The 25050-nt window shown below is 37.6% G+C and overlaps 1 protein-coding gene across 1 annotated transcript in view; it reads right to left on the bottom strand.

Moving 5' to 3' along the window:
- LOC122793396 (nesprin-1-like) overlaps positions 1-25050 on the bottom strand; it is an 876647-nt gene that overhangs the window by 414074 nt on the left and 437523 nt on the right. Inside the window, exon 22 of the mRNA XM_044061803.1 lies at positions 7583-7717. Within this exon, the coding sequence (XP_043917738.1) occupies positions 7583-7717 (135 nt within the window). The remainder of the gene's footprint in view (positions 1-7582; positions 7718-25050) is intronic.

Here is a 25050-nt window from a genome sequence, read left to right on the forward strand (position 1 = left end):
GCACACAAAGTATCCTTGAAGAAAAACCTTTCCCTAATTGAGAAAGAGGAATTGACTCCATTACTACCTGAGACATCAGACTTTCTAGAAGGAAAAAGGGACAGAAAGGGTGGTAGGGGGAACATGGTCTCTTATATAGTCATTCTGAGTTTGAGTTGTTAGACTGTCCTTTGTTTTGGGGAGTTCCTGCCTTCATTATGGAACTCCCTTGCCATTGCTTCTTAAATATGTTTTTGTCACCATTTTGTTGAAACTGCTTAGTTTGTTTCTTGCCAGAACTGTACAATGGGGTAGTGGATCCCTTGGAAAATTTGGAAAGGGAGGGCTGAAAGAGATTCCCTGTATCAGCTTACCCTTCTCAAAACATTTTTGATAATCTAATCTCTGCAGCTGAAGGAGCAAAAACGAAATCTCTATCCAAAGGAAAATTTGAAATCTAATTTTTTAATCTTCTGGGAGGTTCTGAGAATGCAGTTAGGCAAACCTGCTAAAAACAGTACCATTGGTCATAGGCCTGGAAGAAATATCAACAAACTCATATATACACTATTAAAAATGAGGTTGTGACCTGTGAAATGGAAGAAACTAAACCATTTAAAGCAGCATTTTCCTGTCAAGAAGAAACTACAGACAAATCATTCCTCACAGTTTCACAATTAGCCAGAACAAACTTTAAAATACGAGTCTGACAATTCAAAATTCTGAAAATCAAAGCTGCAGAAGTATTTGCTTTACCCCATACTTGTCAATTATGTTATCATCTTTTGTCAGAAAGTTTAGGAGTGTAATTAACTAAATGTTTAGTGGCAGTATGATTAACTAATGATATAGCTGCTGGAACAGGTCTGGGATAAGTGTATAAAAATGCAAAAGACTGAGGAACTTTATACAATCTATTTGCATTTTTAGGGGCAGCAGGCTGACTCTCAGAAAACTTGCAGGCAGTGCCCATAAACATCCTCTAATGGTGACAGCACAGGAGGAATGGGGGTGGTTCTGGAAATTCCATTTATATCATCTCATAATATTTTCTGAGGGACTGAGAAACTTAACTTTCATCCCACTGAAAACACTGGCATATTCTGCAAATAGTTTCAGAAAGACAGAAACTTTCACAGGGAGAAACAGATAGCACGCTCTTCTCTGAATCTTAATCAGGTATCAGAGGAGAAAACCCTGCATCTTTCACTTCCTCTTCCTGTCTAGATTCAGATTCTGATTTTTGAATCTCTTCAGGGAAAACAAGCATCCCTCCTTCTTTTACCAGAAACCACCTTATAAGAATCAATAGGCTGAACAAAACCCTGAGCCAAACCTAATAAACTACTCCTGACCAGGAGATATTTGAACAGAAGCTGACTTATGTTAAGTTTCCTGTTTCTTTTTGACAGGAAAACTGGAACCAACAGGGTTGTTAATGGCAGCAGCAGCAGCTTCCCCAGGGATGGGCACAAGATTTTGACTAAACAGGGAGAGCTTCCCTGTTCCCTCTCCCAGAATTAACAAGAGTGCCTCTCCCTTGCTCATTGAGGGGACCACAAAAGCTGCAAAGTATATGCTGTAAAGCCTCTCCCTCTGTGGACTTATGGACCATACATACTCAATGTGATTATATTGGAAAGATTTAATCCCTAGACCTTGTCATATACTGGAACCAATAGCTTCTTCCTTTGCCTATGTAACCTGCTGTAATCATTTAGACTGCCCCCATGGGCTCCTTTATATCCACTACTAGTTCCAGATACCCCCCTTGTTGTCTAGTTATCCCATATTGGCTAGACAGATATCATCATTTCTAGCAATTTCTTCAACCCAGGTACATTTGCGGTCTGTCAGACCAAATCCTTATATCCATAAGTAAATTAGTGACTGCTTGCTCCTTTACCAAAAGGTCTCCAAGAATTCTCTGAACATTTTGAAAGTAGTAACATGACATTCACTCACTCACCTATTAAAATAAGTACTTAGTTCTGCAATGAAATCACTGTTTTCAGGTTTTCCTCCATATTGTCAACCTTTTTCCTATAATCTCCAGGAGTAAGTTTAAAGTATCCACAGAAAGCATGTTTTAGTCTTATTACTATCTAAACAATCAGCATCACTTAACTTACTGTCAGCATGCATGGTCCAAACCAAGAGAAGAGGGGGGGGGGTGTAAAAAAATTCATTAATTGGCCCTAGTCTATTTGGTGATGATTAAATGTTTGATTCTTGAAATAAAAAAAAAATGAAAGCCATCCACCTTTTCATGCCTTGAAATAAATTTAGTACTGACCTTGGATTCCAGGGCAGGGTTTCCTCTTCTGCCATCACTATGCACTTCATGAAAGCTGAGCTTCCCCTTCTCACACTGATGCTGCATCTCCTCTTGTTCTGTGGCTCAATGTCGACACTTCCTTTCATCTTTATGGCTTTGGTGTCCCTCTGCTCTGACACTTTGAGTACCTCAAGTTGTTTAATTTTCTCGGTTGTTATGACATCCAGGCATTTCACATACAGCTGCAAATCCAGATTCAGCAGTCCATGATGCATTTTGATATCATCTGGAATATCTACTTGTGTTTTTGCTTCACATTGCTTTCTACAGCCTTTGCTAGGCTGTCTCCTGGCTTGGGGGATCACAATTTAGCTGCACTAAATACCAGCATTTGGGAATCCCTTTCATTTATACTCTTTAACTCCTTTTGCCTATTTCTTAAAATACACTGACATCATATTCTTCTTCTTCCGGCTGTTCCCGTTAGGAGTCGCCACAGCGGATCATCTGTTTACATTTCTTCCTGTCCTCTGCATCTTGCTCTGTCACACCAACCACCTGCATGTCCTCTCTCACCACATCCATAAACCTTATCTTAGGCCTTCCTCTTTTCCTGCTACCTGGTAGCTTCACCCTTAGCATCTTTTTCCCAATATACTCAGCATCCCTCCTCAGCACATGTCCAAACCAACGTAATCATGCCTCTCTGGCTTTGTCTCCAAACCTTCCAACCTGGGCTGACCATCTAATATACTTATTCCTAATCCTGTCCACCCTCGTCACACCCAGTGCAAATCTTAACATCTTTAACTCTGTCACATCCAGCTCTAACTCCTGTCTTTTTGTCAATGCCACTGTCTCCAACCCATATAACATAGCTGGTCTCACTACCATCTTGTAGACCTTCCCTGTCACTCTTACTGTTACTCGTCTGTCACAAATCACTCTTGACACTCTTCTCCACCCACTCCATCCTGCCTGTACTCTCTTCTTCACCTCTCTTCCACACTCACCATTACTCTGAACAATTGATCCCAAGTATTTAAACTCATCCACCTTCGCCACCTCTACTCCTTGCATCCTCACTATTCCTCTATCCTCCCTCTCATTCACACACATATATTCTGTCTTATTCCTGCTGACCTTCATTCCTCTTCCCTCTAGAGCATATCTCCATCTCTCCAGGGTCTCCTCCACCTATTCCCTGCTCTCATTACAGATCACAATGTCATCTGTAAACATCATAGTCCATGGGGACTCCTGTCTGATCTCGTCTGTCAACCTGTCCATCACCATTGCAAATAAGAAAGGGCTCAGAGCTGATCCTTGATGTAATCCCACCTCCACCTTAAACGCATCCATCACTCCCACCGCAGACCTCACCGCTGTCACACTACCCTCATACATATCCTGTACCACATTGAAACATCGAACGAAAAATCATTCGAATGTGCAATGAGCAAATGCACAGTGATATTCGCTCATTGCAGATTCGGCATTTTGGGTGCAGATTGTACTATAGTTGGGATTGGAAATTGGACCCTTTCCCCACTGTAGTGCAATTTCAGAGTTAGTATATTAAAGTAGGGGAGGTGAGGGGTGCAGGGGGCTTGCCCCCCTGCATTACAATACGTATTCAACTTTTTTGTTTGAAAATAAGCAAATCTGCTTTTCTATTTGCTGATTTTTGAACATCGGAAACTGTCTTGGTTTTGTGTTTCGTGCTTTGTATTTGCTCATATGAGCAAACGCACTTGTGATTTTTGGTTATGTAAAGGTAAACCGGCAGTTCTCTGTCCATATACTGCTTAAGTCTAGCTTTCAGGAGTTGAGCATTACCTTGCAAACATGTACAACAAGTGCAATTGTTTGATATTTTGAGCACTCTTCAGCAGTGTCCTTTTTTGGGGATTGCAATATAAATTAACCGTACCCAACCTATTGCCCATTACTGCACTTTCCAAATTTGCTGACAAATTTCAAGCAGTACTGTAACAGCATCATTTTGTACAATTTGAAGCAATGCAGCTGAAATTATGTCATGTCCTGAAGTCTCATTTTTAGCTAGGCCTTTGGGGGCCTATTTAACTTTAATGTCTTGGATGTCTGGCTCTAAGTCAGAAGACATACCATCATATGTACCAATTATGTTAGGGTCCTTCTTGTATAGTTCTGTGTGTTCTTGACACATTTTCTTAATGTCATCTGCTTCTGTTAAGTTCCACTCATCTTTGTCTTTTTTCTCACCCATTTTTATCTGTGAGGTTCCTTTAATATCACCAATCTTCTTGAGCAGATCACTTGTCCATCACTTTCTATTGTGTTCTTTCCAGTTCCTTGAATTGCTCATATAAATGTCTCCTTATCTATCCTTGGCACTCATTGAAACTCTGTACTCAGTTAGCTATATTTTATCTCTATTGCCTTTTGCTGTCCTTCTTTCTTCAGCTACTTCTAAAGCCACAGACATCAAGTTTTCATTCTTAGGATTTCTATTTGGAATATTTTTGATGCCATCTCCTTGACAATATCACAAATACCTGTCCATGGTTCTTTAGCTACTCTATCTGCCAGGTCCAATACCTTAAATCTATCCTTCACCTCCAGTACATATTCACTCAGAATATTGCTGAGCTCATATCTCACTTGGCTTGATCCTTTCCTTACTTCCTTTAATTTAATTTAAAACATTGCACTAAGAAGTTGAAGGTCTGGGCAAATGTCAGCTCCAGGTCTTGTATTTATTGACTGTAAAGAACTTTTCCATCTCTGACTGCGATGTATATAGTCAATTTGATTTTGGTATTGGCTGTCTGATGATAAATGTTTAAAGCAATCTCTTAGGATGTTGAGAATGTTAGCTATAAGCAGTGAATTATTTTAACAGAATTCTACTAATCTGTAACCTGCTTCATTTTGTACTCCAGTGCCAAAAATGGCCATTATTCCTATTGTACTTTGACTACCATCTTTAGAACTCCATTCACCTATGATCTATGCAACTTCTTTTTTTGATATCATTTCCAAATATTACCACAGACCCTCATAAAGCTGGTTAACTTCCTCAACTTCAGCCTCTGTAGTTGATGCATAAACTTATCGCTGTCATGTTGAATGGATTACCTTGTAGTTTGAGATCATTCTGTCTTGATTTGGGCAATAAACAAACACTGATTGTGATCCTGTTTTATTAACTATAACAGCTACTCCATTTCGTTTGCAAGATTCTTGACTACAGTAGCAGACATGGTGATTATCTGATGTAAAATGACCTATTCCTGGCCATTTTGGTTGACTGAGTCCCAAGATGTCAGTGTTTATTCTTGCTTTCTCATCCTTAACTACCTCAAGTTTACCTTGGCTCATTGTTCTTAAAGTCCAAGTTCCAGCAGTGTATAGTTCTTTGCAGCACTGAACTTTCCTTTTATCTCGGAGTACCTTATTAGCTGGATAACCTTCCATCTTTAATCAATTTGCTTGCCCTTTGCCCTTTCCCAGTAGTTTGCCAGACACCTTCAGACTTAAAGGCCTCATCTTCAGGTATCATTTTGACATACCACTGTCAATGAAAGTGTATGAGTCAATGCTCCACACAATAAATGAAAATGAAGAGAGTTTCAATGACATTATTTTTAAAATGTCCATATAAGTCACCTCACAGCAAAGGGTTTTTTAGTTGGCTGCCTTCAGTGCACAGTCTAAATGTCCTCCCTCTATCTGCATGGGTTTTCTCTGGGTGCCCTGGTTTCCTCTTACAGAAAAACTACATGCAGTGGAAGAACCAGCATTCTCCAAACAGTTTTGTGTGTGCACATAGAGTGTGAGGGAGCATGCATGTGCATTCTGTGATAGACCACTCCCCTCCGCAGAAGGGGTTTCAATGTCTTGTTTTCAATGCTTGCAGGAATAGGCTCTGGACCAATCCCCTTCCTGTAAAAATATTAAAGTAGGTTAACACAAAATGGATGGAATGGATGAATGATTCTAGCTTGAATACAATTTTTTCTCTAAAGCCTTAGCTCAATCAAAGGAGTGTTTATAAGTGACAGTACTGCAAATGAATGTGACAGGAATGTGTATTTAAACATGAGTTGTGAAAATTGGAATTTTCCTGATGAAGCTCTAAGTATTGAGCAAAAATGATGTCTAAATCTATCTATCTATCTATCTATCTATCTATCTATCTATCTATCTATCTATCTATCTGTCTGTCTGTCTCTCTCTCTATGTGCATCTTTACATTTATTAAAACATGAAACTGCTAAAAGTGTTTTACCACTGCTAAAAGTCTAATTTGACTCTTCAAACCTATTTTGCATATGTATGTGTGTGTGTGTGTGTGTGTGTGTGTGTGTGTGTGTATGTGTGTGTAAGATTCTGTTCTTAGAAGTTTTTTCCAGCACTTATTTGACTCCCTAAATAGTGATATCAATTCAGGAAATCACAAATCACTGAATCAGACTGAATCACCAGTTTGAGTGCAACAATGGATACTGCAAGGAAGCAAGTCCTGTTCTCAATCATTTTGTGGTTGATGAAATAGGACATGACAAAATGTGGGACTCATCAACCAACCAAAAAACATCTGACCATTAGTTATGCTTAAAAACATATATGTATTCACACACACACACATACATATATATATATATATATATATACCTATATATACATATATATAAATATATATATATATATATATATATATATATATATATATATATATATATATATATATACATATATATATATATATATATATATATATATATATATATATATATATATATATCCCATGGTCTAAAATACTAAACTATTGCTATAGAATAAAAACATTGCATTATCACTCTTTGAGATAATAACACTCTGTACAAAAGCAGAAGTTAACTCTCTGGTTATTTACATTATTTACATGATTGTATAGTCTACGTGTGTAGGACTAGACAAAAATAATCTCTGCAGCCATATTTAAACAGGTATTTGGGAATGAAGTAGGAAAGTATGGTGACCTGAAATACGGATTTTCCCATTTTACATAACTGAACAAAACAGATTTGAAAATGCAACATAGGATTAAATGTTTCAAAAAATAAGTCAGTTATTCCTGCATATTGGTCATTATAATAATAACAATACTTCCACCAAGCACCGTTGGCTGGGTTTAATTGTACTGATTCACACATTGAATTTACTTTCTAATTCACACTTTAATTTTTTGAAATTGCATGTTGTTTTTGTACTGAAAAGAAGATTAAGTTATGAGGATTACATGGCAATGAAAATAAAGTTTTCATGAATGTTTAACAATTGTCCTGCAAGACTGACCTTCCACTGTTTGTGAAGTTTTCTGACAGTATCCTGGAGGGACTGCTGTTCCTGCTCTGGTAGGATATCTGTCATTTCATCGCACGCCTTCAGAAATGAATTCAATACCCTCTGGTCCAACTGGCCAAAGAAATCCTGCAGTTAACAACAGTCACAGTTTAATGAACATGAACACATCAGGCTTTATCATCACTCAGTTTAGAGGATTCAAGAAAGCATGCATTTTTGCATTTAAGTAAAAACTTCCAAGGTTATAAAAAGTAACTAACTTATGCATAGCTTAATACGAAGGATGTGAAATGGGCAGTTAACACAGGTTTGACCTTATTACTTAATGTGTTGTGATGAAACAATTTAGTCATATTAATTCAAGTATTGCGAGAAAATGAATGTAATGTGACTTTTGTGATATATGTGACTGATTCAGGAAGTTCAAATTTATCTTAGTATTGTAAACTGTATGAACCCTAGCAAAAATAATTTTTGACCTTAACTCAGTGAAGTACCAGGGAAGATGAATTATTCTTGCTTTTGACAGAAAGTGGGCAGATAGTACCCATGTTGGGGCATCTTTTCCTGCTTACATTTGCTACTGCATCTTGAAGTTTGTGTTTGCCTCACTTAAAGGCTCTAACTGGTCCTATACTAAGATATGCCTTCTGCTGGGCTAGTCTCTACTAAGTGGTCATTCTTTCACTACCTCCACTTCAAGTTCCAGTGACTATTCAGTCTAAGCTCTCAAATCAACACAGTTCCCATTTATTGTTCTACATGCTGTACTGTCATCATGAAAAAGGCTTACCATGCCATCTGTCAGGATTGAAGTACTCTCTTCCACTAATTTCTTTTTCTTGCCTAAATCCTTTCAGGTCTGCTTCATTTTTGGATCATATTCTGTGCCCCCATATGCCAGCAATCATATGGCTTTGTATCAGGGCTGCTGCTGCTGTACCAGCGGAAACTTCTAAAACATTATCAAGTCTGAAGCCATTTAGAATTAAAGCTGTTTGTGTCTCATCTTTTTTTAAATTGTTTGAAACTCAGCTTCACACTCTTCCTTTTGGCCCCACGTTTTGTTTTCTCTTAGGTCACATGGTACCCCCCATACATATCATACGTATACAGTTCTTTATAGACATAGTGTTGTCTCTTTACAGCCTTTTATCTTCTTTTTCCTCTTTCCCTGTTCTGTTTAATACAGTTAAACAAAACAGAGAATACTTAACAGTATTTTACTGGTCAGACTTTCAGTTTTTAATTAGAGTTTATATTTGTTGATAATTTAATATTTTTATTGATGTATTCTCAATGAACATTCACAATTCTTCAGTAAAACATTTTAGAAAAAATATCCTTTGGAGGAATAGAATGACTGGACTAAATCCAACTGTCTTCTTTTCATTTCTTTTCATATGGTGATGGTGTGCATGTGTCCTCTGCAGTTCTGTCATCTAGAATTAGCTAGGCACAGCCGAGAGATGAGTAAGGAACATATATGTTAGCACAGAAGTAGTCCCGTGGGAGGGGAGGAGCTTGCCCTGTGATGTGCTTATTCCAAGTATCGCTCTACTAATCACCATGCATGTCTGATGAGAAGGAGGAGAATGAAGAGCTGGACAAACGCTATCAGAGACTACTTAAAGTTACCGATCTGGCCTAATTTAAGTACAGAGGCCTATGTATGGCAACAGACAGGTCAAATATGTTTGGGCAAGACAGTTACCAAACAACCTCCTGCTCTGCTGCCTCCACCTCAAAAGTACCTTTTTATAACCAAAGCAGCTTCTTCGATGTCCCGGGAGAGTGGATAAGTAAATGGTATAACTTCTCTGGCTAGCACTAGGGAACGGCTCTTTAATGCTCTCTCTAAGGCCAAGAACACTGCATCAACGGGCCCCAGGAAATATTCCAGGATACTTTCTAAATAGCATGAAACATGACCTATCATGCCTTCTGGAATTGCTATTTAACTCTAACCTACAAACAGGTTTCATGCCTCATGAATGGAAAGCAGCAACAGTCATCCCTCTGCACAAAGACATGCCATCTACAGACCCTAGAAACTACAGACCCATAAGTTTCTCTAGTCACATATGCAAAGCTATGGAAAGAATTATTATGGAACTGATCAATAATGGCATTGGAAACCTTCAGACACTGGACCCAACTCAATTTGTTTTTTTCAAGGGCAAGTCATGCCTACTCAAGCTGGTGGACTTCTTAGAAAAGGTCACCAAAGTAATGGATGAGGGAAAAATTGTTCACATTGTCTACCTTGACCTGGCTAAAGCATTTAACACAATACTCCACTCAGGCATTGTTGACAAACTCAAGAGGTTAGGTATAAATGCTTATGTCACCAGGTGAATAGCCGACTGGCTCACAGACAAGACCTAGGAAGTTAGAATTGGGGAGTCCACCACTTCAAAGAGACCAGTCACAAGTGCAGTCCCTAAGAGATCGGTCCCGGGACTAATCCTTTTTGGAATTTACTTTTCTGAAGTCAAGACCAATGTCAATGGCCTCTGGCTGACTAAATTTGCAGATGATTGTTAATTAGGAGCAGTCATAGAATCCCCCACTAACACAAATGTTCTACTGGAAGGGCTGACACAGACAAATAACTGGTGACAGAGCCATAGACTAAAACTAAATGTCAAGAAATGCATAATAGTATACTCTGGGAAGTCATCCACTCCTGGTTATTGTGATACTGACAACAAACATCTAAGAGTTGAACCAGTAGACAGGGACTTGGTGGCAAACATAGACAGTAATCTTGCCTTTCACCATCAAATGTCTATGGCATTGAGGAAATCATTCTGCATTGTTCAACTTATAAACAAAGGTATGGCATCTAGGTCCTTCTGTGTAACAGTCTCCCTATCCATGTGAAGCAAAGTTCCTCCCTAACCCAATTCAAGTGTAATTTGAACAACTGGATGGGGATCAGGAAAATCATCCCTGGTTTGGCACCTTTATCTCTAATGGACACAGGCAATCTCTAAATGGTTCATCTCCCAGGCACCTGCTTGTAAATGTTTCATCTCTGAAGCCCCTGCTTACACTTATCAAGAGTACCAGAACTTGTTAGAGATTCGGGATGCATGGCTAGGCTCTTGTGGTTGTTAGCCTAGTGCATACCTATGAACATATAATCATAAGCTGAGGGTATATTTGGGGGAGGTTCCTTAATAAGAGGTATGTCTGAAAAAGTTATGTCAATAAGGAAGAAGAGCAGAGGAGAGGAATAATGGGAATGTGAGTTCCCCCTTCAAAATAAATAAATAAATAAATAAATAAATAAATAAATAATCTGCTGTGTGTATGAGTTCAGAAAACAGACAAGGCAACAGCTGCGTATGTCATTATGATCTCCATGTTCAGGAACTGGTGTAATGCCTGTCTATTACAATAATAGGGATGAAATAATCAAGGAATACCTGAATGTCTGGCTAGGAAGTGCGGCAATGAAGCACAGAATTTAGAGAAAAATGGGATGCAGCTTGTCAGTACAAGGACAAACACACTCAGGCAGGTTTTCAAGTGTTTCGTGATTTATTCTGAAGTGATACTTTTCAACAAAAAGAAGGCTATTCTATAGGTGAGCATTTTAGGGATAAGTGTAAGTGAACTGTGGAGTTATACTTAGGGAGAGTAACAAGGGACTGGTAAATATTTAAATACAGTGACTGCTGTGGGATCATCACTTAACTGTGTCCATCAACATGGAGCTGTGTATGCTAACATACTAACTCCTATTATGGTTGCTTATGGCAGTGTGATATGCCGTAAGAGTTTTCTGGGCTGACTATGGTATGATGCTTATACTATGCTATTTTCTGTGTTTTCATCTGATTTTTTTAGTACCATCTAGAGAAATGCTAGGGTTCTTTTTTCTCTACTGAACCAATATCAAAAACCAGTAGCTAAGGAGGGGTGAAGGGGGACAGCTGGCCCAAGAGCAAAGTGTTAGGGAATGAGACTTGCCAATCCTTGTCACTCCTCTGTGCATACTGGCATTTAGAAATAAATGCCTGTTTTGCATTTGGAGTCAAAACTAAGCATGTATATGTGGTATAAACTGTAGCAACTATTTGCAACCTTTTGCTAACAAGCAGTTTGATAAGACTTTTTTTTTGCTCTTTACATTCCGAGAAAAGCTTTTTGGGGAGGAGTGTAATATAGGAGGCTAGCTAGACATCTAGAATTGAGGATATTTAATTTCCTCTAGGAATATAAGTACATCATATTCAATGTGAATGCATTCTATAATGAACTGATATTGCATTCAGGATCGCTTCTGGCCTTTTGCCTATTGTTCACTAGGATAGGCTCCAGCTCCCAGCAGCCCCAAACAAAAAAACATGAGTACTAAAAAATAAACCAATGATTGAAACAAATGAGAGGAAATAAAATGAATTAAGACTCTCCAGCAGTAGCTCTAATAATTTGCAAGTTATCCCACTGGAAGTATTATCTATCAAATACTTATTTTTATGCAAATGTATTTGTTTTCTGTGATATTAAATGTGCCCCTATTATGACAAAAGAAGAACGGTCAATAATATTTGCCTTTATAACAAGTTTTTAATTTGCTCAGATGAAAAATATATCCCAAACTAAATATAAAAAAAGTACCACGATAGCAAGAAGAGGTCCTGTCCCTTGGAATTTACTTTTTACCAATAATTTTGAACCACAAGTGGTCAGCTTTAACATATTAGAAGCTTTATTGCAGAATGCTTCATTGTCAGCACAAGGAGAAACATGCATTTACATGCCAATACATTATCAGATTCTTCCTGTCAGTTTATTACATTCAAACTATGTTCTAGTTTAACAGAGAAATGCAAAATTACACACCCAAAACTTGTTCTTCTTCTTTCGGCTTTTTCCCGGTTAAGGGTCGCCACAGCAAATCACCTGTCCGCTCATGATTGGCAATAGAGTTTTTACAGTGTCGTGTTGCCAACCTTCCATGGAAGGCACACACACACACACACACACACACACACACACACACACACACACACACACACACACACACTCACACCTAGGGACAATTTAGAATTTAGAGTGTCCAATCCACCTACAGCATATCTTTGGGATGTGGGAAGAAACTGGAGCACCCAGAGGAAACCCACTTGACCACAGGGAGGACATGCAGACTCTGCACAGAAGGCACCCCAGCCAAGGATCGAACCGGAGGACCTCTTGCTGCGAGGTGACAATGCTAACTGCTGCACCACAGTGGCCGCACAAAATTACACATCAAAAAAAAAAAAAAAAAAAAAACTGTCAAGTGCAAAAAGTCTGATATACACAAAAATAAAATATTCACCAAATCAAACCAAATGAATAAACTACAAATGCAGAGAGTGTCACAAATGCCTTTGTGTATTGGAATAAATTCTTCCTGAAAAGGTCAGACCACAACATAGAGCAGTGTTTAATGAAGAGAAGTAATTCATTGTTTTCATTGTGTGTAGAAGCCTGTCATTAACTACTACTGCATAATTCATGAAAACTAGTAAAAGAGATGCAACTAAGCCATATACTACATTATTAAGAGTACATACAGCTGTGTTAAAAAATTCCAGATGTCAAGAGTACAGTTTTTTTTTGCTACTTTTGTCAGATGCATACATGCAAAAGCAGCTGTGTACATCCTTGTTTGCATTTGTACTCCATTTATTATGACAGAGTGTGGTGATAAATATTTCCATGAATCAGTTAAAGCAAACAGTATATGAGTCACCCTTCGTTACATAATCAATGACATGCATCCCCCTACCTGTGCCTACATTTTCTTCTTTATTATCCTGGCGTGTACTGTCCTGGCATGCTAACAAGAAGTTTCATATTACAGCACTAAAATCAGCTTAGTCCCTATGAGCTCAGAAAGAATAATAATATGTTTACTTTCCTCCCTCTAGCTCATGCTATCTGCTCTGTAACTTATCGCATTCATTCCTTAATAATACTGATGGTAGACAATCCCACTCTACTGAACATTTTAGTATACAAATACATCGCCAGTCCACCATCCCAATACTGAATGGAATCCAATATCCTTTTCACTGTCTTTCCATCATACAGAGATATAGATAGTACCCTGCACTCATTTCTCCACCCTTTGATCTTCCCTGAGCCTTTCTAATAAATCTCTGTCAATCTATCTCAGCCTTCCTAAGCCTAAAGACGTACAGGTTTACCAAACTTCTCAATGGCAGTTAAACCCTTGAATTATCTGACATAATAATAAATAAGCAGAAACATTACAGGAATTTTAATAATAAAAATATTTAATCCATCTGCTGTCCAGCAATACATAGTTTTCATGAAATCCTTATAGAAACTAGCACAGATGAAGAGCCACCAGAACTGCATGCTTTCCCAGAGATGTGACAGTGAGATGTGACATTGGTTTGGTCTCAAGGGACTGGGTTATGACTCTTTGATTGACCCAGACAAGTTTACAGAGACTGTTAGTGCTCAGCAAAAATCTGAGCCAGAACTGCCACCTGGTAGAGGACTATTCTGCAAACAGGGCTTAAAACTATTAAGCCAAATGTGATGAAACATTGAGATTACCCAACAGTGGGACTTTAGGATGGACTGATCTCAGTGGGAATTTTGCACAGTACCATTTTTATGAATTTTTACTCAAAATTATTAAAATACCTTCTGTAGTACCCCACATAATGAGGTATAAAAGGAACAATGTGCAGCATGTTTCAAAACGTGATTTTAATTCTATACTTGTCACACAAAAATTACTTTTTACCAAGGCAATGCAATTAATCTAATGAACTCAACATGAAGAAATTGTCGATTTCTAATATAGTCATATACAATTTAAAATATAAACTTCATTCCGTAACTAGTAAATTCATTTATTTAGTGCATCTCATAATGTGGCAGTTTACATTGTTTCAGATCATAATTGAATGCTTTGTACCCATCTTTAAAGAAGATAAAGTATTAAATGGATATACACATACCAATGAGTAGTACGGAAAAAGAACTACAAATAGAATAAATGGACAGACTAAATACAGACGAAAAAGAGATCAAAGTGTATGCTTATTAAATATCACTTATAGTCACATAAAAAGTACATAAAAAGGAATAATTTTTTGGGCTGCTCTAGTTCTTCTCCATATTTTCACAAATAACATCAATCAGTTCCTTATATATCACCACTGAATGGTTACTACACTCAGTTTCATGTGTAAAAGCATCTACTATGTCATAATAACTTTCTAGCTACCTATCAGCAGACCTGTAATGAGAACACCAAAATCACATCCTTAGCCATACAACAATGCTACAGTGCAGCAAGAGAACCCAACAAGATCAATTTCTGAATATAAATACAGCAAACATATACAGCAAATATTACCATAAAATACAGTATAATGAGTTAGATTGAATAATCCTAAGGGACATATATAAAGTTAGTGCCAGTAACATAAATAATTTTCCTAAACAATGATGGAAAATGATATAAAGGCACTGAATAGCGTTTAAAAAAACACTGTTCAATTGCCTTAGATCTTATATCAGGGCAATTAATAAATGAATTGTTAACTAATACAGTTGTATTCTTTGTTAATATTTTTAATAATCAATTGTTAAATGGTTTGGTACCTAAAGGATGGAAGAGGTCTTATACTGTCCCTGTCTTTAAAGGAAGTGATAAAAATTATAATTTATTACAGACCAATACGTCTTATATCAATAATTGGAAAATATTTTGAGATATGCATACTACAAAATTTAACTGATGGAAATATATCTGGATCAATGGTTAATGGTACACAATATGGATTTATTAAGGATAGAGCAACTTTGGTGTGTTAATCTAAGTTTTGTGATGACATTACCAATATGAGGGATCAAGGGAAAGTGAGTGTGGTAATTTATCTTGATGTCACCACAGCTTTTGAAACATTATTAAATAAATATATTGTACCATATCTGTTGAGACTAAATTTAAATCCTTATATATAAATTTGGGTAATTAATTGGCTGTCACACGATAAACAATGTGTAAATATAAGGGTTTAACATCAGGTTGGTTGATGGTCACAAGCAATGTCCCTCAAGTGTCAGTTTTGATCATGATATTATTTAACATGGTGCTTTCAGGTCTATCCACCTATAAAAAAATTTGGGTGTGTAAATAAGATGATGATTGTAAGGTGCGGGCAAAAATGAATAATTATAATAATGTGGGCTATTTGAATTGAGACTGGGATATACTTCATGAATGGGAGGACACAATGGGTTTTAAATTCAATCATAATAAATATAAAGCAAAACAATTTGGAGATCATAAGTTACAGATAATGATGGGGAAAGAACTTGAAACTGTTAAGCTGGTTAGGCAACTTTGTACACTTTTATGTAACAATCTTACATTTAAATTTTGTATGCAAGATGTTAAAGCAAAATCTTTAAAAAAGACAGGATTAATATTAATTACAGCTGACACCAGAGAACCAAAGATATGAAAAGAGATTTTTGTGGCTATAATAAGACCCATCATTCAATATAATTTAATTTTCTGCTACTTATCATTGATATTGCATCAATTAACTTTGTTCAAAGACATTTCACCAAAAGAATAAGGTATATTAAGGGCGAAGTATATGAAGATATATTTAAACAAATGAATCTTTATAACATAATTTACAGATGAGCGAGAGGCAAACTATGTTTTGAATTCAAAGCTACAGACAATGTGGAAGTAATGCCTGATTTGGGCTTAAATTTAAAGAACAATATCCCAGAAAAGATAGAGAAGACCTATTTTAAAACTAAATAAACACAGCACTGAAAAAAGAGATAGATGTATACCAAAGTTGTGTAAGGAGCTTCCACTGTAGGTTAGAGAAATTGACTCTTTGGATAAATTTAAGAAGCAACTTGATAATTATATTGAGAATAATAAATGTAAATATAATATGAAGCAGACTGCTATATTAAAGGTCTGAAAGAGTATTAGCAACTTCGTAATAACTGTGCAACAATAAATATTAATTATCTTCTTCTTCTGGCTTTTCCCAGTTAGGGGTCGCCACAGCGGATCACCTGTCCACTCAGGATTGGCAGTGGGGTTTTACGGTGTCGAGTTGCATGCCCAACCTTCCACAGAAGGCACACACATGCACACACACCTAGGGCCAATTTAGAGTGTCCAATCCACCTACAGCATGTCTTTGGGATGTAGGAGGAAACCGGAGCACATGGAGGAAACCCACGCAACCAGAGGGAGGACATGCAGACTCCGCACAGAAGGCACCCCAGCCGAGGATCAAACCGGAGAACCTCTTGCTGTGAGGTGGCAATGTTAACCTCTGCACCACTGTGGTCGCCCAACAATAAATATTAATTATAATGTACACAAAATTTAAGAAATTCAGAAAAATGTTAGAACACAGATGGATCCTTGAAACAGACCTTAAGATCCCTCCCATTTCCCAAATATTATGGCTAGCCAGAGCATCTGTAACATTAATATATTTCAGTAACATTCAAATGTTCCAGTATATATGATTTAAAAGCAAATTTCTTTTTCCCCACATAGAAATGTTGTCAAATGCATACAGCAGTATAAATAATTCTAATGATACTACATATAACTGCCACTGAAATTGCATTGTACAGTGGAATGTGCTTACAAGCACAGCAGTCGTAACACATACATGCTCTTTTATTCATGACAACTTCTTTACCAACATACAGTTCCGTAGTCAGAATACCCTTAACCCTAAGTCTTCTCTATATGTAACTCTTGAAATATCACCAGCTGCATGAACCACTTGTTCGGTAAACAATAAAATGTCAGCTTTGCCATGTGCAGTTTGCTCGACTTTATTAATACATGAAGAACATTATGTGACAAATCAGACCCTCTCCCTAATCATTATTTCTCCTAGTTTTCATTGTATTGACTACTGCTGCTACATACAGTCTTTACAGCCTGCGTGTACTTCTTTCTTACCTCTTTTCTTTTGAGCAGCAAGTTCACTAGGCTCTCTGGCACATTCACTGTTATGTTAGTAATACTAGTTTTACCACCATGCTTATGCTTATGGATGATTGCATTTGCTTCAGTGCCTCAGTGATATAACTTATTGAAGCTGCACATATGCATTTTGCTTTAAGAGCTACATTATTTATTTTAGGCTTGCAAGTGAAAGGTATTCAGATAGTTCCATTCTACAAACACAGCATTCTTGAGCACAGATTCTGAGGTTCTAATCTTTCTTCCTCATATACTCATTCACACATTTCTAGGGAAAGGGAACAGAGGCCACAAGACAGCCCAGAGAAGATGTAATGTATGTGAGGGTTTTCCAAGGTATGGGTCCTCTGCGGAGCAGAAGGATACTATAAGGAAGAAAGTATTTAATGTCATTATCCATCTAGAATACTATAAGGAAGAAAGTATTTAATGTCATTATCCATCTCAGAGATAAGGACCTTTAAAACCTCTAAAGTATTCTTAGGACAAGTGATTGTGAGAAATCCCATCCCAGGACACAACAATGAAGAAAAATCTTTCTTTGTCCAAGATGTGGGATAAGTAGGCACTTGCATGGATGATGTGCAAGAGGATAAGCATACAGTGATAAGAGAATATATATGTCGGATAACAATGCACTAATACTTGTGACACACTGAAAGCAGCACAGGGACAGGAGAGACATGGCCTGGTGCTGGCAGCAGAATTTATTCCTTAAGGGAGAGGAATGTCTGAGAAGTACACCAAGATATGAGCAGTACATGAGGATGGGAAGGCCTCTATGGACCTTCCTCATTTATGGTCATTCAGCATAGCTTAACCCACAGGAGGTCTAGAGTAAGTGCAACAAATGAGCTCCAGCTGGGAATCAAAGAACTGTTACCATCTGAATTTAAAAAGGATGGTACTGGCACATAGGATGCATCCACTACCACAGCTGTTGCCAGAGGTGCACCCTACATGGGCACCTGATTATTTCATTTGACATTGGGGACTAGTGTAAGCTCAACCCTTCACTAACTGAAGAGAAGTTTTAATTTGGAGTCCATGGGATAATATGAAACATGGACTTTTCTCTAGAATAGTGTGACTGATCTATATTTCCATCTTTTCACTTCTAATGGTGCTCCATCCTGGAATCATGTGAATGCCCCTTCTCAGACTTCTGTGTTGTAGCATCCTCAACCATCACTATCATGTAAGACATATGATGAAGTTTCTCTCTGCTGCAGTTTCAGGTTGTTGGGCTGAAAAACTGGTGCTTAAAGCAGTGTTTGGTGTTCTGGTCCTCTCCTGAGCAGTCTATGTGATTCTGGTGCAAGACACAGATCGTGATCTAATGGTCACACACACAGTTTGAAAGATTATGTTGTTTAAGTATAGAATTCAGATACTCTTCTGTGACAAATGTCATGCTACAGAGCCAGGCATACACACCTAGTGTGGCAAGAGATGTTATAACCTACACTGCAGGAGGGTACATGACTTGGAGTTTCAAATTAAAACAGCTAGATCAAAGGTAGTCAGAGATGATTTCCCAGTTGTAAATCTACAAAGAAAAGCCTGATAACAGATCTTCCATATCTCTGCAATGTTCTTTCTGAGATTCACAATGCTGCTTTTAGTTGGAAGGGGCAGGCAGATGGCACTCTTTAACTACTTGCCTGACTAATGAACTTAAGCATCACCTGCAACTAAAGTTTAGTTCTGCAACTAAAGAACTTAAGCATCTCTTGCAACTAAGAGATGAAGCATGGCAAAAAATGGATGAATCCTAGCACAAAGATATGTTGTGCCTTCACCATGCTATGTAATCTAGCTAAGCAAACCATATGTAGATAAACAGCCATTGAGGTACAGTATAATACTGTTATTAACAAGTCAGTAGAAAAACAAAAACAATATGATACTGTATAAAAAATAGAGAAAGTGATAAAGAAACATGAAATGGAAACAACAGTGGTATCATGCTCATTTAGTAGAGAAACTATGAATAAGTACAACAGGGAAGGTCAGTATCATAGACATGACTATAACCAGTCCTAAATCAGATTCAGTAAGGCACACCAAAACATATCATACAATATATAGATAGCTTATAAAAGGAAATCCTAGAAACAGAAATCTGATTTTCAATATAGGAAATACAGAGCTGAATGACAACGGGCTTGTGAATAAACTGATTTTTCCTGTAGTTAGTTATTTTAAGCAGACAGATGATAAGGTGGGGACACAAGTCACCAATCGTACTAGAACAAATGCTGGGATGGGGACACAGTCACCAATAGTACTAGAACAAATGCTGGGGTGAGGACACAGTCACCAATAGTACTAGAACAAATGCTGGGGTGAGGACACAGTCACCAATAGTACTAGAACAAATGCTGGGGGTGAGGACACAGTCACCAATAGTACTAGAACAAATGCTGGGGTAAGGATACAGTCACCAATAGTACTAGAACAAATGCTGGGATGGGGACATGGTCACCAATAGTTCTAGAACAAATGCTGATATGGGGACACAGTCACCAATAGTACTAGAACAAATGCTTGGGTGAGGACACAGTCACCAATAGTGCTAGAACAAATGCTGGGGGTGAGAACACAGTCACCAATAGTACTAGAACAAATGCTGGGGTGAGGACACAGTCACCAATAGTACTAGAGCAAATGCTGGGATGGGGACACAGTCACCAATAGTTCCAGAACAAATGCTGAGGTGGGAACACAGTCACCAGTCTTCTTCTTCTTTTGGCTTTTCCCGGTTAGGGGTTGCCACAGCGGATCACCTGTCTGCTCATGATTGGTAGCAGAGTTTTACGGTGTTGAGTTGCCAGCCCAGCATCCAACCTTCCATAGAAGGCACACACATGCACGCACTCACACCTAGGGCCAATTTAGTATTCAATCCACCTACAGCATGTCTTTGCAATGTTGGAGGAAACCGGAGTACCCAGAGGAAACCCATGTGACCACAGGGAGTACATGCAGACTCCGCACAGAAGGCACCCCAGCTGAGGATCGAACTGGAGAACCTCTTGCTGTAAGGTGGCAATACTAACCACTGCACCACCGCGGCCGCCCAGAAAACAGTCACCAGTAGTACCGGTATAAATGTTATGTCCCTTGCAAGTATTTGTGCGTTGTGAGTCAAGGTTTTTGAAGAACTGTGTATATATATATATATATATATATATATATATATATATATATATATATATTTTTTTTTTATTTTATTTATTTTACATTTGTTGACCGGGCTAGTCTAGCTGGACATATATCCATTTTCAGTAGAGGCCCGGGGAGAAAAGCTCCAGTACAGGCAATAAACAATGATTTATCACATAAAGCATAATATGAGTAAACAATACAAGGTAGAAAGAAAAATAAGTTTCAACACAAAACAAATACTAAAAATAGGAGATAAACTTATACTACATACTACTATATTAGACTTATAAAACAGTAACAATAACACAAAATGAAGTTACACAGACAGATAAAAAGGTTACTGGTAAAGCCTAATTCTTAGATATAACTCTCAAACTATTGAAAGTGTTAGTGAGGAGCTCAGTAAGGAGGATAGGGGGGTAAAAATAGGTGAGTGAAGACATTGTGTTTTGAGATGTTCTTTAATGTGTTTTTTGAAAAGAGAGGTAGAGTTTTGATTAGTTATTTCTTGAGGGAGTTGATTCCAGAGTTTACCTATGGAATTTGAAAGTAATGAATCCCCAGCTTTATTATATGACTTAGTTAGAGATACTAGGAGTTTATTAGCAGAACGGAGTGTGGCTAGGTTTTTGCACGGTATAATCAGTTTTGTAAGGCTAGGGGTGACATCAGGGTAGTAAAGGGTCTTATGAATGATGACTAGTTGTTGATAGAGTAAGTGGTTATTTAGCTCTAACCAATCTAGTTGTTTGAGGTTAAGACAATGGTGAGTTCTTAGGGGAGTAGCAGTAATGAATCTGGCTATGCTATTGTAGCAGATAGAGAGTTTGGTAATGTTATTTTTGGATAAGTTAGTATAGATAGGTGAGGCATAGAAGAGGGTGGAGATCAGGTGTGTCTGAGCAATGGTTTTTCTAGCTACTGGGGTAAGAAAGGGTTTAATTCTGTAGAGAGTCCCAATTTTTTTGTTGACAGTTTTAATAGTGGTGTTAATGTGTTCATCGTAATTGAGATGGTTATCAATAGTTACACCTAGCAGTCGAGTGGTCTTATCAGGGTTAATACTGGTTGCATTATTTGAGGAGATAGTAAAGAGAGGTGTGGGAGATTTATGAGTAGGAGTAAAGAGAAGAAGCTTAGTTTTTTTGGGGTTAAGGAGGAGGCAGTGTTGCATAAACCAATTTTCGACATACTGGAAGACTGTTTGGGTGAGGGACTGGAGGGAGGGAATATTTTTAGTAGTGCAGATTAACGTTGAGTCATCAGCATATTGAATGCAGGTGGCTTGTGGTATATTCAGATGTAGGTCATTGATAAACAAGGAAAAAAGAAGGGGACCTAGGATTGATCCTTGTGGAACACCAATATTTACTGGGAGTAAGGAAGATAGGTTGTTCTCCCAAAGGACTGCTTGTTGCCTGTTATGGAGATAGCTCCTAAACCACTGTAGTGAGTGTGGGCTGAGAGAATAAAGGTTTAGTTTGTCAAGAAGTATATTGTGGTTAACCATATCAAAGGCTTTTGAAAGATCTATGAAAAGTGCTGAGGAGAAACAATTATTGTTTCTATTATTATTTATGGAGTCAGAGAAGGAAAGGAGGGCAGTTGTAGTGCTGTGGAATGGTCTGAAACCATGTTGACAGTTGGCTAGAAGTTTGTTTTGAAGAAGGTAGTTAAGAATTTGTTTGTGAACACATCTTTCCATAATCTTGGCTAATGGGGAAAGTAAGGCAATAGAGCGAAAATTTGAGAGTTCAGTTGATGAGCCTCCTTTGTGTAGGGGAATTATATGAGATATTTTCCATAAGGTGGGGATTGTTCCTTCAGTGATAGTCCTATTTATCAGTATGGATACAGGATAATTGATAGCTTTTGCAGCTATTTGTAGGTATTCAGATGGGAGTTGGTCAGCAGATGGGGTGCAAGGTTTGAGTTTCTTAAGAAGCTTATAAATAAGAGATGTAGCAACGGGTTGAATTTGAAAGGTCTTAGACGAGGGTAGAGAGGTATTTGGTAAGGAAGCAGTCGGTGTAGGTAATGAGTTAGCTAGGGATTGAATGGCTTCTGTAAAATACTTATTAAAGGCATCAGGGATCTGTGTAGCATTGTTGAGGTGAAAGCCTGTAGGGGTAGGAGTAGGTGAATGTCCTGGTTTAAGAAGTTTATTAACGCTTGTCCAGAATTTTTGAGGGTTTTTTTGACTACTTTCTTGAAGGTGAAGATAATATTCCTTTTTATCTCTAACAGTATCTTTCTTGGTGGCATTTCTTAATTGTTTGAAGAGGAGATGATCAGATGGACATTTACTAGCTCTCCATTTGGCCCAGATTTTATTTCTGATGATCATTTTATCTTTTGTTTGCTTAGATAGCCATGGAGCAGATTTGGATCTTATTCTAGTAGAGTGAAAAGGGGCATGATGATCAAGGATTTCAAGAAAGTTTGTATTAAAGTAGGTCACTGCTTTATTAAGTTCAAGATGAGTTAGTGGTGACCAGTCGCATGCTTGCAATTCAGTAAGGAAGTTATCTGGGTTAAAGAACTTTTTTGAGCGAGATGTTCTTAGTTTATGAGTATCTGGAATATTCACTTTTTGTCTTATGACATATGTAAGCATATGATCACTGATATTATCAGGAAGGGTTCCTGGGGTGTAACGGCTGGGGTGGTTATTAATAAGGATCCAGTCAAGAGTTGTTTCTTTTCTATTTTGTTTATGGATTCTAGTAGGAGTTGTTATTAATTGCGAGAACCCATAGAGATTAATATGGTTAGTTGGGTGTTGGTTTGAACAGGTTATCCAGTCAATGTTAAAGTCACCAAGTATTATGGTTTCTTGGGGTTGTTGGTTGGAAAGTGAACTAAGTAAGTTTTCTAGAGTCTGAGTATTATTACCAGGGGGAAGATACATACAAATTAAGTAGATTGATTTGTTGTTGTTAATCTGGAGTTTGGTTGATAATGATTCAGCTTTAGGGTCTATTAATGAAAGTTCATTATGAAGGGTAAGTTGGAGATTAGATTTATAGATGATGGCTACCCCACCACCTTTCTTAGTTTTGCGGTCGTATCTGAGTATGTTGTAGCCAGGAGGGGTTATTTCCTGGTTCTGAGTAGAGGGTTTTAACCATGTTTCTGTAAGACATAAAATGTCAAATGAATGCAAGTCCAATAGTGCATGGAGGTGATGAACTTTGTTATTAATGCTTCTGATATTAAGGTGAGCTATTAGAAGGGAGTTAGATGTTTTAGTACCTGGTGAAGGTAAAGGTGGAGGATGTCTATTTGTGTTTAGTTTAGCCTTGGTAGAGGGACCAGGGTTTGGATGAATATCTCCATGTAGGAGGAGGTAATGATTGGAATAGGATAGGAATTTAAGGATTTTAAGTAAGTTATTACAATATTTTTTGTTAAGGTAGAATGTCATATGAGTTATTCTGTGGTATTTTGGTAGAAGATAATTAGCGGAGCAGGTTATGTTACTGTGATTAAGGGTAGTGAGAAAAGAGGATGGTAGTGTTTGCTGGAGATGATGATTTTGTTCCTTTAAAGAGTTGTTTTCAAAGAAGGTGATATAGTAGGATATAGAAAGAGAGGCTAAAATAGTGGTAAAGAGAATATATATATATATATATATAAAAATATAAATATAAATATAAAATATATATATATATATATATATATATATATATATATGGTTCCCTATCAGAAGCCTGAAACACTATAAGCCTGAAAATCAAAATCCTGAAAACTAAAGCCTGAAAATTCAAAATCCCGAAAGCCCAAAATCCTGAAACTCAAAATCCTGAAAACACAAAATGGACATACTGACGTCATTGTGGCTTTGCTATTGTTAGCCCTGTGGTGTTAGGTCATGCGTTGGGTTCAGGTAAGTGTGCGGTTGGTTTTATGTTAGGGTTAGGGGCGGTTTAAGTGAGTTAGGGTTAGGGCGCAGGTTAGGCATGTATGCAATAGTGACAAATATTGGGGTTAGGGGCGGTTTAAGTGAGTTAGTTTCAGGATTTTGGGCTTTCGGGATTTTGAATTTTCAGGCTTTAGTTTTCAGGATTTTGATTTTCAGGCTTATAGTGTTTCAGGCTTCTGATAGGGAACTATATATATATATATATATATATATATATATATATATATATATATATCGTCTTAGAGGATTATGTAGGACAGAAAATGCAAAGCAATCAATCTTATGTGCAAAAATTCCATTTCTCACTGTACTTATTTCTTTATCCAGTTTTCC

This window comes from Protopterus annectens, chromosome 1.part0 (assembly GCF_019279795.1).
Source record: "Protopterus annectens isolate FY-2018-M chromosome 1.part0, PAN1.0, whole genome shotgun sequence".
In the NCBI taxonomy this organism is placed as follows: Eukaryota; Metazoa; Chordata; order Ceratodontiformes; family Protopteridae; genus Protopterus; species Protopterus annectens.